This window comes from Denticeps clupeoides, chromosome 4 (genome assembly GCF_900700375.1).
Source record: "Denticeps clupeoides chromosome 4, fDenClu1.1, whole genome shotgun sequence".
Lineage (NCBI taxonomy): Eukaryota > Metazoa > Chordata > Actinopteri > Clupeiformes > Denticipitidae > Denticeps > Denticeps clupeoides.
The window spans coordinates 454,037-472,741 of NC_041710.1; the positions used below are offsets into that span (position 1 = coordinate 454,037).

The 18,705-nt window shown below is 49.2% G+C and overlaps 2 protein-coding genes across 5 annotated transcripts; both read right to left on the reverse strand.

The window, feature by feature from the left end:
* Window positions 1–1,720: 1,720 nt before the first annotated feature.
* Window positions 1,721–3,760, reverse strand: LOC114789282 (transmembrane protein 125-like). The gene is made up of 2 exons (XM_028978527.1): window positions 3,627–3,760; window positions 1,721–2,604 (listed from the first exon to the last, which is right to left on the reverse strand). The coding sequence occupies exon 2, from the start codon at window positions 2,576–2,578 to the stop codon at window positions 1,919–1,921; it is 660 nt and encodes a 219-aa protein (XP_028834360.1). The 5' UTR covers window positions 2,579–2,604; window positions 3,627–3,760; the 3' UTR covers window positions 1,721–1,918.
* cfap57 (cilia and flagella associated protein 57) lies at window positions 3,728–18,665 on the reverse strand. 4 transcript variants are annotated; one of them, XM_028976518.1, is made up of 22 exons: window positions 18,464–18,665; window positions 17,706–18,019; window positions 15,878–16,119; window positions 15,641–15,797; window positions 13,920–14,060; window positions 13,381–13,520; window positions 13,138–13,303; window positions 12,344–12,457; window positions 8,975–9,187; window positions 8,729–8,902; window positions 8,505–8,651; window positions 7,793–7,948; window positions 7,614–7,707; window positions 7,351–7,541; window positions 7,100–7,273; window positions 6,861–7,019; window positions 6,452–6,781; window positions 6,225–6,359; window positions 6,005–6,148; window positions 5,767–5,896; window positions 5,505–5,677; window positions 3,728–3,809 (listed from the first exon to the last, which is right to left on the reverse strand). In XM_028976518.1, exons 1-21 carry the CDS (start codon window positions 18,621–18,623, stop codon window positions 5,550–5,552), a joined length of 3,609 nt encoding a protein of 1,202 aa, XP_028832351.1. In that variant the 5' UTR covers window positions 18,624–18,665; the 3' UTR covers window positions 3,728–3,809; window positions 5,505–5,549. The 4 variants fall into 4 exon arrangements, with proteins under 4 accessions (XP_028832351.1, XP_028832353.1, XP_028832352.1 ...); XM_028976520.1 differs by lacking the exon at window positions 3,728–3,809 and having other exon boundaries at window positions 5,471–5,677; window positions 6,452–6,568; window positions 6,638–6,781; XM_028976519.1 differs by lacking the exon at window positions 3,728–3,809 and having other exon boundaries at window positions 5,471–5,677; window positions 5,776–5,896.
* Between the last annotated feature and the right edge of the window lie 40 nt (window positions 18,666–18,705).

An 18,705-nucleotide genomic window follows, 5' to 3' on the forward strand; every position in this document is an offset into this window, starting at 1 on the left:
TAAATATACATTTCTTTTTTTGTGAAGTAATTGTCGCATGTGATACACAGCAGCACAGCACACAATGCACACAGTGAAATGTGTCCTCTGCATTTAACCCATCACCCTGAGTGAGCAGTGGGCACCATGACAGGCGCCCGGGGAGCAGTGTGTGGGGACGGTGCTTTGCTCAGTGGCACCTCAGTGGCAACCTGGCGGATCGGGAATCGAACCGGCAACCTTCTGATTACGGGGCCGCTTCCTTAACCGCTAGGCGACCACCATTTCATAAAATACAATGCATTAAATACAGGCAACCCAGTAAGGGTTATTTAGTTATATTTTAATTTCCTTACAATTCTGAATGTTGATTTCACATTATAAAGGAGGAACACAGAGAATCCATCTAAAATCCCCCAAACCATCTCAAAGATCTTGAAGACAAATTTTCATTTCGAATTATTTCACATTTGATGTCAGAAATACGCAGCTGGTCCAGATGTAACATTCACCAACATTTACATCTCCAAAGGCACCAACTTTATTTCAACAATTTTGACAAATTATATATCAGTTAACAAATGCATTTCATTTCGTTAGTAAAAACTGGGATATTTCAGATTGCATCTGATTTCTTGCACAATTCATGCACAGTTTGCTGCAGAGTTTCCAGACTCACTCATTCATATCATTCATTAGGTGGGATGGGATGAATGTCCATTAAATGGCATCTGATAAATACTGTAATTATTCTCAGACCATTTTTATTCTTAAATCAGTCAGGATGAAGGAAACAGAAGCTGGACCATGATGAACATTGCAAACAATTTTGACACAATCAATAAACTTTGCTATTATTGATCCTTTTACTGAGTGATGGAAGAGTTTCCAGCAGCCACAGTTCACCCCATCTTTATTAAAACAGGTCAATGTGCGATGAATTAGTATTCTTTTATTCTAAAAATGTTCAATACCTACAGTCCTGCCAAGTTTCAGCTATATAGTATACAGTTTGAACTGTTCACGCTGTTGCAACGGCCCTTGACTAAATCATTGAATGTAATGGGTTACTGTTCAGGTGGACCTGCTGATGTCCATTTTACTGTTTACAGTCACAGACTCCGACGGACTGGTGCCAGTAGAGACTGAATTGGAATCTGAATCAGGGTTAGGCTCTTTTTTTCGTTAATTAACCAAATAAAGTAATCGGTCATGGTTATCATTAAGAAAGTTAATCACAAACATTTACTGTCATAAATATTATGCGCGCCTAAGAATAAAGTAAAAAATCTGATACTCTGGACTGATGTAGATACACTTGACCGGACTAAAAATGAATTAGTTGTCATGTTTGTTATTTTTATGTGAAATGTGAATGGCTGTTTCATAGGGTGCTGGATTGTGTCTGAGGAGCTCCTCCCTGTGTACTGGGTGGGTGGCCATTCTGATCAACCCAGGAAATCCCGCTCTCTGGAAACATAAGCGACTTTACATATTCAATATGCAACAGTCCTTATAAAGACCTGAACTCGTCTGTAAATTTACATGTGAAAGTGAAATCAATCACAAAAAACATCAACAACATTTATTTCTTATTTAGCCCATAATCACATACAGTATGTCTCAATGGGCTTTAACCCTACAGTTGACACCCCAACACTTGACCCTTCTGCACACAAAGAAAAACTCCACACAAAAAAACTCTAGCAGAGAGAAAAAGGTGGGAAGAAACGTTGGGAAGGAGTGATAGAGAGAGGGTAGAGTGACCCTGCAAATGGTGTCAGGGCTGGGGATGGTTTGTCCAATAAGAGAAAAAGTCCTACAGTTGTAGAGGTCCTCGGAAGTCCAAAATGTAGTCCAGTGTCAGGCCTGACTGATACATCAACTGTCATTCATTTCAGAGCCTCTTGCCTCATTTTTTTGTTTCGTTTTTATTGTTTCATATGAGGCTAGCCTGGCTGGAGGCGGAGTCTCTCCATGGCTGGCTGTTCTGTCCAGTGATGGTGTAGACCCTCCTCCGCCTCCCTCTTCTCCTCCTCTGCCTCCTCCTCTCTCTGTTTCGTATGAACGCGACTGCACAATACAAGGCCACACCCAGTGTCACAGCGCCCCCGCAGGCCAGGAGGACCACTGCAGTCACCAGCATGTCTGGTCTACTGAGTCCCATCAGCGTGGCCCCACAAATGGACATTGAGAGGCCGGCAGCCAGTAGAAGGGCGGGATCCAGGCATCCGCCGCTGCGCAGTGTCTCCACCCGCCGCCGGCTTCGTACACAGCCCATGTCCTGCACTGCAGAACTCAGCAGCTGCTTCAGCAGAACCACCAGCGCCAGTAGGCAGAGCGCCGAGCCCACGCCCAGCCTCCACACGGCCGACGCCCCCACCGCAGAGGCGGCTGTGGACAGGAGCCCCACGCCGCCCAGACCCAAACCCAGCACCAGGGCCACAGAGGCGCAGTAACACAGCAGGGACACCGCCGGCTCTCCGAACCACCACATCTCCACCTGCTCCTCCACGACCCGCCGCTGGAGCCAGGTCACGTCCGGACGGAGACCCGCGGACCTGGGCCGCACCGGCCGGAGAGGCTCCATCTCGGCCATGACTGACCGCCTCTCAGTCTGGTCAGCTGTGGGGTGGACAGTGGCTGTTAGATACATACAGACATCTAAATGGGTCCCTTATCTGAAACTTTTTTACGTTTCCAGAATTTAAGTTGTCCTTGTTTTCGCAGATGTCACCATGCCCACTACCAACACCAACATGAAAATGATCAGCACTTCTGGTATGGGAACTTATGAAAGTGATTTTTGCTAATAAGTTGTGAAAGTGAAGTGATTGTCATTGTGGTACATAGCAGCACACGGCGACTTGGATGAAATGTGTCTTAACCATCACCCTTGGTGAGCAATGGGCTCCATGACAGGCGCCCGGGGAGCAGTGTGTGGGGACGGTGCTTTGCTCAGTGGCACCTCAGTGGTACCTTGGCGGGTCGGGATTCGAACCAGCAACCTTCTGATTACGGGGCCGCTTCCTTAACCGCTAGGTCACCGCTGCTCCAAAAAAGAGGAAATTAGCAGAGGATGGTTGTGGCCCACTGTAACCTCACTATACTGTCCTGAGCAGCTTGAGCAAGGATGTTAAAAAAAAAGACACTTTTGATTATTGATGAAGACCGTGTGCTTTGTCACCAACGATGAAGGATTCTGGTTCTGGAGTGAACCCCGGCTCCGTATGCCAGTTTCATGGTGTCTTTGTTGTCGCCTTAATTCCTGACGTTACGTGTATAAAGCGGCAGTGGTGGCCTAGCGGTTAAGGAAGTGGCCCTGTAATCAGAAGGTTGTCGGTTCAAATCCCGATACGCCAAGGTACCCCTGAGCAAAGCACCGTCCCCACACACTGCTCCCCGGGCGCCTGTCATAGTGCCCACTGCTCACTCAGGGTGATGGTTAAATACCGAGGACACGTTTCACCATGTGCACCGTGTGCTGTGCTGCTGTGTATCACACTGCAATCACTTCACCTTAAAAAAGAATAAATGCAGTATGTACAGGGTATATTCGTGTGCATGTTCGTGCTATTGTTGTTAGTAAAACCCGTTTCCATGGCGCCACGCCGGTCCATGACATGAAGACGTACCGAGTCACTCACCTCATGCACCACTGACCCATCCACTCCGGTGCAAACCCAGCGGAGACCCTGGCACACGACTCATCCCAGCAGGCGAGGTCTTCAGCAGCTGGTGGCCCGGTGACCTTCTGGACCCTGCAGGTGTATGTCGGGGTCGGCCTGATGTTCCTAGGTCTCCACCCAGCTCTCCAGCCCCCGGCGAGGCTGCCGGGCAGAAAATTCCAGGTTGCCAGTTCCTGCTGCAGACATGGCGCCAGTACCCAGCTGTCCCACGAGCGCCGTCACTCGAACTGTCACGTATACGCCCCCCGACACATATAACCGCGCTCACACACACAAATTCCCTTCAACGTGGGAGTAAAACCGACTGTACGCCGTCTCTGAGGGGTCGTGACATCTTCCCAGGCATTATGGGAGGACAATGGTCCAACCGTGCAGACAGGGTGGGGGGGGTGGGGGGTGTCTCCTGCCGTCCACTAAAGCTCTGATGTCACTCTGACCAGATAATGCCCATTTTGTCACCATGGCGTTGGTGACAATAACGTGATCTAAGCCTGCTTCTCAGGCCTGTGACAATGGGGCCTTTCTGCCGCTGCCGTCGCTCTGAAACAGCACATCTGTGTGGCCCACCGTGGTGGAGACGTGGCAGCGGCCATGACTACTGCCAGCCAAGCGCTGGCTTCTAATGCCAGCCAAGCGCTGGCTTCTGTCATTCGGGCCAACGCCAGTGCTTCTAGAATAAATAGTTTTTTCTAGCGAACATACAGACGCATGAACTATATGTGGACGTTGCTCGGCAATTAAATAAATGGACACGGGGCCTTGGACACACTGGAGATGGACTTCGTCCATCCAGACAGTCCAGATGGCAAACTGTAGAAATCCTGCCGCTTTAAACCTTTTAAAAAAATGAAATAATCTGCACGTCCCCTTAAATTATTCATTCCCGTTACAGCGCCCTGAAGCCGAAGCCGGCGCACAGACAGGCGGCTTGGGAATATGGGGCTGTGGAAGGAGTAGACTAGTTAAACCACAAGCATGCAGAGGGACTGCTGATGTCCCCGTCACCTGCCAGCGGCCCGTTAACGTCCATGTTCCGTTTATCCCTCTGCATGCTTGCGGTTTAACCGTTTTGGGACCGTAGTTGGTTCTGTTGGTAAAGACCCCTGGTAATAATAATTTTACATTTCCAGCATTTATCTGATGCCATTATCCAGAGCGACTTACAATCAGTAGTTACAGGGACAGTCCCCCCCTGGAGACACTCAGGGTTAAGTGTCTTGCTCAGGGACACGATGGTAGTAAGTGGGGTTTGAACCTGGGTCTTCTGGTTCATAGGCGAGTGTGTTACCCACTAGGCTACTACCACCCTAATTTCCAACCCAAGACTGTCAAATGTGACATTATACACATATTTATGGCCTCAAAAGGTGGCACTAAATTGAGGGGCCCTTCAAACTTGGATGACAAAATACATAAATTATTGGGAATTTATTGAAATTCTTTATGTGATTTATTGAAAAGAATCACTTGCGGCCACTTGCTTCTCAAGCCGCCGTTGTGTTTCTGCGTTTGTTCATGTGGCAGAGATGAAACGGAGCAGAATTCCCCCGTACGGCTCATTTATCCATTTACATTTCCAGCATTTACCAGACACCCTTATCCAGAGCGACTTACAGTCAGTAGTTACAGGGACAGTCCCCCCCTGGGGACACTCAGGGTTAAGTGTCCTGCTCAGGGACACGATGGTAGTAAGTGGGATTTGAACCTGGGTCTTCTGGTTACCCGCTAGGCTACTACCACCACACCCTATTTATCCCGTTTTCTTCCGGATTCACCTGAACTGGGAGTCTAGTCAGCACGACTGGAGACAGGAAAACTTTATTGAACTGTTATTACTGCGGTGACACGTGAGAGAAGGTGACGCTGGTCCTCAGCAGGACTTCAGGTGACCACGGCGGGCAGCCTGGTGTCGCTGGAGGTGGGGCGCGGCGGGATCTCCGTACGGGGGCGCGGGACCTCCGCCCTGGGCAGCTGCGCGAGCCGCTCCGCCGTGTCCGGGGGGCTCCTCGCTGGTGGGGGACAGGGGACGGAGAGGTGAAGATGGAACTTCGCGCCGTGTCTCACCGTTGACGAGGTTCGGTGTGGGTGCGCGTCTCACGTCTCGGACCTCCGAAGCTCCTCCTCCTCTTGCCAACAGACTCCTGACTCTGGAACCCGCTGAGATGAGTCCGGGCTCCACGGAGCTCCTGGCGCAGCTCATTTATCTCCTTAATCAGGGTAACGTTCTCCTGTCAGATGAAACCAGAGTTCGTTCCTCTGTCCCGATAATATAAATATAAACGTGGAACCAGGGGGGCTGGTGGTAGGGTCCCCGTAATTTGGTCACACACACAGACCTTCATGATCTTGACTTTGTTGACTCGGTGGACCTCGCTGTCTTTGGCCAGCTTCTTCTTGAGCGAGGCCACGTTCCTCTCCAGCAGCTCCTTCTGCCGACCGTGCTCCCGTTGGATGTCCGCGTCCACGCCCACGATTTCAGCCTCACCCAAAAAAGAAAGCGTTTTATTCCTATTCTGGTTTCCTCCAGAAGAACAACCCAAATGCGACTGGCGTTACCACATCGCTCTGCTGGACGTAGCGCTCGTAAAGTTCTCGCACGCTGTCCTTCAGCTTCTTGGGCTCCTGGATGAAGCCCACGCACTGATGCAGGTCCGTCTTAAAGCGGTGCACCAGGGCCTCCACCTTTTTTACCTGAACACCAAGACCAGGTCATGGGAAAGCACTCTTTCTGGGACCTTCTACTACTGAAGGGCCTGTCAAATATGTAATGTGGCCACACCAACCTTCTGCATCTCCTTGTGCATCTCCTTATCTGTGGCCTTCAGCTTGTGTTTCATCTCAGCCAGGTTTATCTCCAGCTGTGTGTTCTTCTTGTGGAACTCCTCCGCTTCACTTTCCATCTGATAGAGAAAGAAGCACATTAGGTCCTTCTGCAGAAGCTTTTCAGCATTTGATGAACACGTTTCCACCTCTTGGATCTGCTCCTTCATCTCTTTCATCTCGTTCTCCCTCGGCTCAATCTGCTTCTTCAGTTCTTCGATTTTGTAGTCCAAGACAAACTTGAATTTCTCCAGTTCCTCCTTTTTCCTCTTCAGGTCATAGATTCTCTTTTCCTGTGAGAGAGAAGTTACTTCCGTTCCCGTCATGCCCACCATGCGTAAAGTTAAGAAGTCCTGCTGTTTATTTCCCCACCTTGGACTGAATGGTCTCGTCTCGCTCCTGGATGTCCCTCTTCAGCCTGAGAACGTCCTTCTCCAGCGATCTGATGACCCCCTCCAGCTTCTGCTGCTCCTCCTTCAGCCTGAGGATCTCTGTGTTCCGCTCCTTTACGTCTGTCTGCAAGCTGATGCACTACAGAAGAATGGAAAGGTCCTCAAGGTGTCTGAATGGATCCAGCGATCTCGGTTATTAATGACCTGTTATGAACGTACCTTCTTCTTCATTATGCCTGAGTCGGCCTTCAGGCGTGCATTTGTCTCTTTCTCCTCCTGCAGCATTTTCTCGTATCTGAGACGGATACTGTGGATCTCCTGATCTCCATCTTCTTCCAGCAGCAGCTTCATTTGCTCAAACTCTTGCACTTGTCTGCACGACTCTTCCTGACACTGTCCCGGGGGGAAGAAGGCCAGGTGACATCATGGCTCCCAAACCCTGAACTCATCTCCATGAGCTCAACACTGACCTGGTCAAGCTCCACGACCTTCTCCTGCAGCCTGTCCTCGTAGGACACGGTGATGTCCTCCAGCGCCCGCTGCCCAGCCTCTTCCACCTGCTGCAGCCGATGCTCGTAGTCCTCCTGCATCCGCTGAGACTTCAGCCGGAGCTCCTCGTACCGTTCATACTCCAGCAGCAGCTTCTGGTTATGAGTCGATTCTGCCGGCGAGATACGGCGGCTCAATCAATCAATCATGTTCTTCACAGGTACAAAAAACTGCATAAATTTACCAAAGTCTTGCTGCTCTCTGGAATGTCTCTCCTCCAGATCTTCCAGAGTCTTCTCATGGGTCTCCTTCTGCTTTTCTTTTTCTCTTCTTAAAACCTATGGAGCAGTTGCACCCATTTAGTCAGACCTTCAGACCTTGTAAGATGTAGCAGAAAGTGCAGATAACAGCAGGGTACTCCACCTGGCTCTCAGCCTTCAGAGACTCCACCTGCTGGATGAACTTCTCAGTCAGTTCCTTGATCTTGTCACTGTAGTTCATGTCTTTCAAGCGCAGCTGGTACTCGTTCTCCATCTTTAGCTCCTCCACTCGAGTTTTCAGCTCCAACATGACCTGAGTCTGCACACAGGAATCATACACAGTGCAGGTCACAGCTAGGACCTCCTTTGATGCACCTACCTAAACATTGCTGGCCAAGTCCACCCCTTTATGGAACGACATTCCATGATGGCAGTGCCATATTCTCCAGATCTCAGTTCAATCAAGCATCTGTGGGATAATCTGTCCATGGAGTCACCACCTCACAGGCTGGTAGTAGCCTAGTGGGTGACACACTCGCCTACGATCCAGAAGACCCAGGTTCAAACCCCACTTACTACCATCATGTCCCTGAGCAGGACACTTAACCCTGAGTGTCTCCAGGGGGGACTGTCCCTGTAACTACTGGTTGTAAGTCACTCTGGATAAGAGCGCCTGGTAAATGCTGTAAATGTAAACGTACCTCACAACTTATAGGACTTAAAGGACCGACTACTGAGAGCTTGTCTCCAGATACCACAGCAGATACCTTCAGAGCTCCAGCTGAGTCCATGCTTGTGTCTCTGCTGTGGCCCTACCCCGTACGGCATGGAAGAGGTTCATGAACATTTCAGGAAGAGCAAAAAATGAATCTCACCTTCTCCTCAAGGTCAGACTTGGTAACCAGGACCTCCTCAGCATAGCTGGTTTCTGAATCCCTCTTCTGGCCAGAGATTTTCCATATTAGCAGGCAGCCATCCTCAGATGCAGTCAGCAGGAACTGATCATCAAACGTGACGACCATCTGAAGAGATGCACAACCATGAAAGCCTCTGGACTGAAAGCCCTCTCCTGATGACATCTCCTCAGGCTACTATATACCTTGGAAATGGCGGCAGAATGGGCGTGGTACTCGAACCAGTCTGTCTGGAGGGGCAAGGGATATCCGATGGCCCTGACGGCGCCGGTGGACGTGCCGGTAAAGAGGACTCGACCCGACCCTGACATGGCGATGGCCGTGAATGTCACATCATCTGCCAGCAGCTCCCGGACAATCTAGAAACGCGAGCGTTTGCCGTAACACAAAAAACGCAAACTTGGTAATGACTGTTTTCCCGCCGCTCGTACCTCACAGTCCTGAATCTCTCTGAGGGCGGAGTCTGTTCCCACCGCGAAGATGCTCCTGGCGTCGCGGGAAACGGCCACGCCGGTGTAGCTGCAGGACTTCAGTACGCTCTCCGACTCGCGGCGGCCAGTCGACGCGCTCCACTCGTACACGGCGCCGTCCAGGCCGCACGAAACCAGCCGGCTGTCGTCCGCGCTCCACGCCACGGCCTGGACCTGGACACCCACCAAAACTCTCACCAAAACTCCCCAAAAAACTCAAACCAAAACTCTCACCAAAACGCCCACCAAAACTCTCACCAAAACGCCCACCAAAACTCCAACCAAAACTCTCACCAAAACGCCCACCAAAACTCCAACCAAAACTCCAACCAAAACTCTCACCAAAACTCCCCAAAAAACTCAAACCAAAACTCCCACCAAAGCTCTCACCAAAACTCCCACCAAAGCTCTCACCAAAACTCCCACAAAAGCTCTCACCAAAACTCCAGCAAAAACTCTCACCAAAACTCCCACCAAAGCTCTCACCAAAACTCCAGCAAAAACTCTCACCAAAACTCCCACCAAAGCTCTCACCAAAACTCCCACAAAAACTCTCACCAAAACTCCCACCAAAGCTCTCACCAAAACTCCCACAAAAACTCTCACCAAGACTCCCACCAAAGCTCTCACCAAAACTCCCACAAAAACTCTCACCAAAACTCCCACCAAAGCTCTCACCAAAGCTCTCACCAAAACTCTCACCAAGACTCCCACAAAACTCTCACCAAAACTCCCACAAAAACTCTCACCAAACTCCCACAAAACTCTCACCAAACTCCCACAAAAACTCTCACCAAACTCCCACAAAAACTCTCACCAAAACTCCCACAAAAACTCCCACAAGAACTCTCACCAAAACTCCCACAAAAGCTCTCACCAAACTCCCACAAAAACTCTCACCAAGACTCCCACAAAAACTCTCACCAAAACTCCCACAAAACTCTCACCAAACTCCCACAAAAACTCTCACCAAAACTCCCACAAAAACTCCCACAAGAACTCTCACCAAAACTCCCACCAAAGCTCTCACCAAAACTCCCACAAAAACTCTCACCAAACTCCCACAAAAACTCTCACCAAACTCCCACAAAAACTCTCACCAAAACTCCCACAAAAACTCCCACAAGAACTCTCACCAAAACTCCCACAAAAGCTCTCACCAAAACTCCCACAAAAACTCTCACCAAGACTCCCACAAAAACTCTCACCAAAACTCCCACAAAACTCTCACCAAACTCCCACAAAAACTCTCACCAAAACTCCCACAAAAACTCCCACAAGAACTCTCACCAAAACTCCCACCAAAGCTCTCACCAAAACTCCCAAGAAAACTCCCACAAAAACTCTCACCAAAACTCCCACAAAAACTCTCACCAAAACTCCCACAAAAACTCTCACCAAAACTCCCCAAAAAACTCTCACCAAAACGCCCCAAAAAACTCTCACCAAAACTCCCACAAAAACTCCCACCAAAGCTCTCACCAAAACTCCCACAAAAACTCTCACCAAAGCTCTCACCAAAACTCCCACAAAAACTCTCACCAAGACTCCCACAAAAACTCTCACCAAAACTCCCACAAAACTCTCACCAAACTCCCACAAAAACTCTCACCAAAACTCCCACAAAAACTCCCACAAGAACTCTCACCAAAACTCCCACAAAAGCTCTCACCAAAACTCCCACAAAAACTCTCACCAAGACTCCCACAAAAACTCTCACCAAAACTCCCACAAAACTCTCACCAAACTCCCACAAAAACTCTCACCAAAACTCCCACAAAAACTCCCACAAGAACTCTCACCAAAACTCCCACCAAAGCTCTCACCAAAACTCCCACAAAAACTCTCACCAAAACTCCCACAAAAACTCACCAAAACTCCCACCAAAACTCTCACCAAACCCCCACAAAAACTCTCACCAAAACTCCCACAAAAACTCCCACCAAAACTCCCACCAAAGCTCTCACCAAAACTCCCAAGAAAACTCCCACAAAAACTATCACCAAAACTCCCACAAAAACTCACCAAAACTCCCACAAAAACTCCCACAAAAACTCACCAAAACTCCCACAAAAACTCTCACCAAAACTCCCACCAAAGCTCTCACCAAAACTCCCACCAAAGCTCTCACCAAAACTCCCACAAAAACTCTCACCAAACTCCCACAAAAACTCTCACCAAAACTCCCACAAAAACTCCCACAAGAACTCTCACCAAAACTCCCACCAAAGCTCTCACCAAAACTCCCAAGAAAACTCCCACAAAAACTCTCACCAAAACTCCCACAAAACTCTCACCAAAACTCCCACAAAAACTCTCACCAAAACTCCCCAAAAAACTCTCACCAAAACTCCCCAAAAAACTCTCACCAAAACTCCCACAAAAACTCCCACCAAAGCTCTCACAAAAACTCTCACCAAAGCTCTCACCAAAACTCCCACAAAAACTCTCACCAAGACTCCCACAAAAACTCTCACCAAAACTCCCACAAAACTCTCACCAAACTCCCACAAAAACTCTCACCAAAACTCCCACAAGAACTCTCACCAAAACTCCCACAAAAGCTCTCACCAAAACTCCCACAAAAACTCTCACCAAGACTCCCACAAAAACTCTCACCAAAACTCCCACAAAACTCTCACCAAACTCCCACAAAAACTCTCTCCAAAACTCCCACAAAAACTCCCACAAGAACTCTCACCAAAGCTCTCACCAAAACTCCCACAAAAACTCTCACCAAAACTCCCACAAAAACTCACCAAAACTCCCACAAAAACTCTCACCAAAACTCCCACAAAAACTCTCACCAAAACTCCCACCAAAGCTCTCACCAAAACTCCCAACAAAAACTCTCACCAAACCCCCACAAAAACTCTCACCAAAACTCCCACAAAAACTCCCACAAGAACTCTCACCAAAACTCCCACCAAAGCTCTCACCAAAACTCCCAAGAAAACTCCCACAAAAACTATCACCAAAACTCCCACAAAAACTCACCAAAACTCCCACAAAATCTCTCACCAAAACTCCCACAAAAACTCACCAAAACTCCCACAAAAACTCTCACCAAAACTCCCACAAAAACTCTCACCAAAACTCCCACCAAAGCTCTCACCAAAACTCCCACAAAAACTCTCACCAAACTCCCACAAAAACTCTCACCAAAACTCCCACAAAAACTCCCACAAGAACTCTCACCAAAACTCCCACCAAAGCTCTCACCAGAACTCCCAAGAAAACTCCCACAAAAACTCTCACCAAAACTCCCACAAAAACTCTCACCAAAACTCCCACCAAAACTCCCACCAAAACTCTCACCAAAACCCTCACCTTCCTGTTGTGGCCTTTGAGGTTGAGGACGTTGTCGAACGTGGTGCTGGAGTAAATATGAATGACGTTTCCGTTGACTGCGGCGAACATGTGACCTCCATGACTGAATGCACACTGGGGACAAGATGGACATCGGTGGACTCAGAAGTGAACATTGGAATTTTGTTGAACGTGTCCTGCTTTCAAGATGCCGATTATAAAGAGTCCCCGTACGAGCTCTCAACAAGGACAGAACTCTAATACACTCCAGCACTTTCACCTTCAACCACTTCTGGACTCATTTTTTACTGTTTTTCTTTCACTTTACTCATTTGCACACCTTCACTCTACCTGTTACACATATTTTATGTTTTATGTTATGTTTGCAATATTTGCATATTGGTTCATTGTATACTTGCAATATTTGCAATACTGTGGTCTGTAGCAGCCGCTAAAGCATTTCACTGCACATCATACCGTGTACGACTGTGTATGTGACAAATACATTTTTTATTTGAGTTAGAAGATATTTCATTATAAAATATGATTTATTAAAGCGCTCACATGGAATATGAAATAATGGTTAAACTGATCCAGCGCATCGGTAACATAGCACAGCATGTCATTAAATGGGACATCGCTGGTTCATGTATATTCACTCAGGTCTCCTTAATCGAGAAGCCACGTGCACACGATCAAGATCTGCATATCTTGGCAGAAGATGGAACATGAATATGGTGGCGGACTAGAGGTTGTGTCTTTGGGAACTGAGTGTCGGAGACAGTTTGACCAGCGCTTGAGGGACACGGACTCACCTCTCTGCAGCCGCGCACAGCCAGCTCCTTGAAGGTGCGGATGTCGTCCATCAGCAGGTTCATCAGGCGGAGCTTGTCGGAGAAGCCGACGATGATCCAGAGGCCTGACGGGTGGAGGGCCACGCTGTGGGCCTCCTCCTGAAAGTCCTTGCACAGCTCCAGAGCCCTGGCAGGGTTTTTAGAAAGAGGAGCCGTTACCCAGACAGCAGAAGGTCTGCAGATGGAGGTCTACTGGCGCCATACTTGCTCTCGTAGTTCCAGATCCGCACCGAGTGGTCCAAGGAGCAGGTGGCAGCCAGGGGCTTCCGGACGCAGATGGACAGGCCGGTGATGGTGTCCGAGTGGAAGGAGTGCGACAGGAACTCAAAGTGGGCCTCCTCCCCCTGGTGACATCAGGCCACCGGATTAATGACATTCGACTGACATGATCAAAGTACAAGCTGGCCAACAAAATGACATTTGTACAAAAACAAAAAACGCTGAGACAGGGAGTCACGGACAATAACTGGTCTTTTACACTTAAACTGCTTACGTACTTTGTAGAGTTGTGTGTGTGTGTGGGGGGGGGGGTATATTGATGAGGGAGAGTATTGATGAGTAATTATAGGGGATTTAGAATTTCCATAAATAAATATCATTTCTTCTGTCATGCAGTTATTGGCCCGATGCTTTCTAGCGGTCAAATTATTTGATCAGATCAGTAAGAAAAAAACAACACCACCGTTTCACCCAAATGACAAATGTATTTCTTGTATGGACAAGGTGAAATGCATGCTGGGTACCCTGCTGTCCTCCACGCAGGTCAGTGTGACGCTGTACAGCTGCCCCCGGTCCGTACTGCACACCAGACTCTCCTCTGCAGGGCTGATGCTGACGCTTTGGACCTCCTGCTGCTCCGCCCGGCCACAGGGGTCCAGTGGGATCTGGGGGTGAGAAACACACACACACACACACACATACACACACGCACACACACGCACATGCACACACACGCACGCACATACACGCACATACACACACGCACACACACGCACGCACATGCACACACACACACGCACACACATGCACGCACATACACGCACATACACGCACACACACACACGCACGCACATACACACACGCACACACACGCACACACACGCACACACATACACACACGCACACACACATACACACACATACACACACGCACACACACGCACACACATACACGCACGCACATGCACACACATACACGCACACACATACACACACGCACGCACATACACACACGCACGCACATACACACACGCACGCACATACACGCACATACACGCACATACACGCACATACACACACGCACGCACACGCACGCACACGCACGCACATGCACACACATACACGCACATGCACACACATACACGCACATGCACACACACGCACGCACATACACGCACATACATACACACATACATGCACACATACACACACACGCACACACATACACACACATACACACACGCACACGCACACACACGCACACACATACACGCACACACATGCACACACATACACGCACACACATACACACACGCACGCACATACACACACGCACGCACATACACACACGCACGCACATACACACACGCACGCACATACACGCACATACACGCACATACACGCACATACACACACGCACGCACACGCACGCACACGCACGCACATGCACACACATACACGCACATGCACACACACGCACGCACATACACGCACATACACACACACATACACACATACATGCACACACATACATGCACACACATGCACACACATACATACACACACATACACGCACAACACACACACGCACACACATGCACACACATACATACACACGCATACACACACAACACACACGCATACACGCACAACACACACACACATGCACACACAAATGCACGCACACACATACATGCACACACACACACAGCACGCACACACAAATACAAGCACACACACATACATGCACACACATGCACGCACATACACGCACACACAAATACACGCACAACACACACACACATACACATGCACACACAAATACACGCACACACACACTCATTAAGTGAAAGTGAAGTGATTGTCATTGCAGCACACTGCAGCACAACGTGTCCTCTGTATTTAACCGTCACCCTTGGTGACAGTGGGCACCATGACAGGCGCCCGGGGAGCAGCGTGTGGGGACGGTGGCACCTCGGCGGGTCGGGATTCGAACCGGCAACCTTCTGATTACGGGGCCGCTTCCTTCACCGCTAGGCCACCGCTGCCCCCAGGGGACCTCAGTGGCACCTTGGTGCTTCGGGATTTGAACCCTTCAGTACCCGCTTGGCCACCACTGGCCCACATGACATAAAATGTCCAGTTGCAGGCTGGGCTTTCAGTGTTTTAGCTGAGACACACAGCGTGGAGCTACATGGTAGATGTTTCACCAGCGTCTGCAGGGAGGGAGCAGGGAAGCAGGTACCCGTATCTCCTTAGTCTTGTGGTAAGCGTCCCGCTCCTCCGTCTTCTCAAACAGACACACCGTCCCCGGCCCAGCAGAGCAGGCAAAGCCCTTGGAGTAGCCCACTATTGCGGAGACACGGGGTGGGACCTCCTCGGACCTTCTCTGCTCCCCCTCTCTGTTAGGGCGAAATGACGGGTGGACAATTTAATGGTGAATAAGAGGCTGGTGAACGTCGGGCCTGGAGTGGAGATGGACCTTTCCGCCTCCACGACGCTCATCTCCCAGCGCAGGTCCCCCGAGTCGAGGACAAGCAGACGCCCCGCCTCGGTTCCGGCCACCACTCGCTCCTCGGACGTCCAGGCGTGCGACAGGACGTTGTGTGACTCCACCTTGCCGTGGCTGGACTGCTTCAGGGTTCCGTCCGCATAACGGAACAGCTTGAGGAGGCCACGCCCGCTGACGCAGATCTGAGCGCTGTCCTGCGGGCTGAAGCTCACCTGGTGACACAGGGACAGGGGTTTCCAGTTAAGGTGAACAGCTGGTTAAATGACCTCGATGGCCTTTTTCCCAATTTAGTTTATTGCAGATATATACATATATATTTATATAACCAGGCAGGAGATGCTGGCTAATAAAAACCAGAACGAGACACCTCATCCGAAAGCTATCAGGGCACTTTATTCAAATTAAAACGGAACCCTTTATTAATAGGGAAGATAATAACATGTTTATTTTCCCAACCATAACCATAAAGGGATTTAAAAGTGTAAAACCCACAAATAATCCGGGTTAAAATGTGAAATAGTGCAGAGATGTTGGTAGAAGAACTGGGTGTCGATCTCCTACAAGTAAAAGTCTACAGATGGAGAAGGAAATTCTGAAATAAACGCTTCAGATTTGAACAAAATGTTAAATAAGAGACATATTAATCAGGACTCAGAAAAAGGGACCAGGAAGGAAATAGCGCCACCTGGTGGGCCAGACGCTCCAGGACACAACAGGAAAAATAGAAAATTAATTTTAAAACCACGTGGTCTCTGAAAGTAATCAGATTGTGGGTAATAAGTTTATAAAGTTATTTTTACACTCATTAAGGAGTCCCTGTTTTCTTTCTTTCCCACAAAGGCCGCATTCTCCTTCCTTAAGTGAAGTGAAGGGATTGTCCTGTAAGAATAAAGGCAATCGAGAAATATTTCATCTCCTGGAATCACATTAAAGCCATTTCAGCACCAGGCTGCCAGAGGTGGCAGAAGAACCCAACTCAAGTCCTGACATGTAATTCTCCAGGTAAAAGCTGAAGTTCTGGCTCAAGGTCTTTAAAAAAGCAGCCGGGTGAAGGACAAAACCAGCACTTCTGGTAAAGCAGATGTCAGATTAAAATACCTGGGGGGAAATAAGATTCATTTTCTATTAGCTCCAACTGGAAGGCCCACTCTGAGACTAAGATGGAGCCATTTTGAAGAATCCAATGCAAGAAACATATTTATTATTTGTTGTGAAGAATTTGGTAGATCTAGTTTTATCTTTGTTCACTATCGTCATCGTGTCCATCCTAAGTTGGACAACGGGGACAGTTTCCAACTGTGCTGAAGGTTCATGCTGAACACTCGTTTATTGTTCACTCATGTTAATGAGCTTCTCATCGCTTTGTGGTGGAAGACATGAGTGTGAAATGCTGCCATCACAGCAAAAACCCGCTGACTTGGAGACGCAAATCTTCACCTTTTTAACTTCTTCAAAAATCTTCACATGCGTAATTTATTCAGTTTTGTTCTATTATGTAAAAAGAGCCATAAATGAGAACGGGCATCCAGACTTTTGACTGGTGGTGTACATGATTTACAGCATTTACAGGGACAGTCCCCCTGGAGACACTCCGGGTTAAGCGTCTCGCTTAGGGACACGGTGGTAAAAATGATCATATACCTCATTACAGTTAATATTCATTCATATTTTAGTTCTCACCAACTTTATATTTTATTTATATTTAAAAAATGTGTATGTGGACAGCAAAAAGTAAATTTATTTCGTTTGAATCCTTGAATCCTTTTTAAAAAGAAATGTCCATGAACGGGTGTTCTACCTGGCTGACAGGACTGGTTTCCGAGCCGGTCTTCACCGTGGCCACGACCTTCTGCTTTTCCCACATCCAGAAGTAAAGGGTCCAGTCCGGCCCGCCGGCCTGGCCGGCGAGGAATTTGGAGTCCGGGGAGAAGGACAGGGACACGAACTCCTGCGCCGACGCCTCCCCGGCACTCAGCACTCTCCTGCGGCGGGGCGGCTCGTGCCTGAGGTCGTATATGGAGATGGTTCCCGTCTCCACCCGTTCCGACACGGCCAGGTACCCGCGGGCGGGGCTCACTGCCATTGCGGTGATCCCCTGGCTTCTCTCCGTGCCTGTTCGACCACACAGACACAGACTTTACAACATCCAACACAGCTTCAGCATCACAGAAAACAGCATACAACCCATAAAAGGACTAATAGAAGAGTAAAAGTAGACTAAAATCCAAAAAAGTGAAGTGATTGTCATTGTGATACACAGCAGCACAGCACACGGTGCACACAGTGAAATGTGTCCTCTGTATTTAACCATCACCCTGGTTGTGAGCAGTGGGCACCATGACAGGTTTACAAGGCCGCTTCCTTAACCGCTAGGCCACCGCTGCCCACTACAAAAAGTCCCCACTAAAAATCCCAATATCTCATATTGGATATATTGGGTCCCAATATCCCATCAAAATCTCAAATGCCCCACTAAAAATCCCACAAGGTGTGAAAGGTCAGCGGCAGGCCTGTGTGCAGAACCTGAGCCTGGACCAGGAATCAGGAGATTGTTACCCGGGATGAAGGTCTGGCCGCGCTGCTCCAGGTCGTACCGCACGCAGCCGCGTCCCGCCGGGAGGAGCAGCGTCCGTTCGTCCGCGAACCAGAGCGGCCGCGCCACCCCCCTGCGGAGGCCGAAGATGTGGTGGGGCCGAGCGGGGGCACCTGCGGCCATCCTTCGGGAAACTGCGAGCGGCTTGGAGCGTCCGGCGTGCGTCGCGACGGTTGCCCCGGCGACGTGACGCGAACGTGCTGCC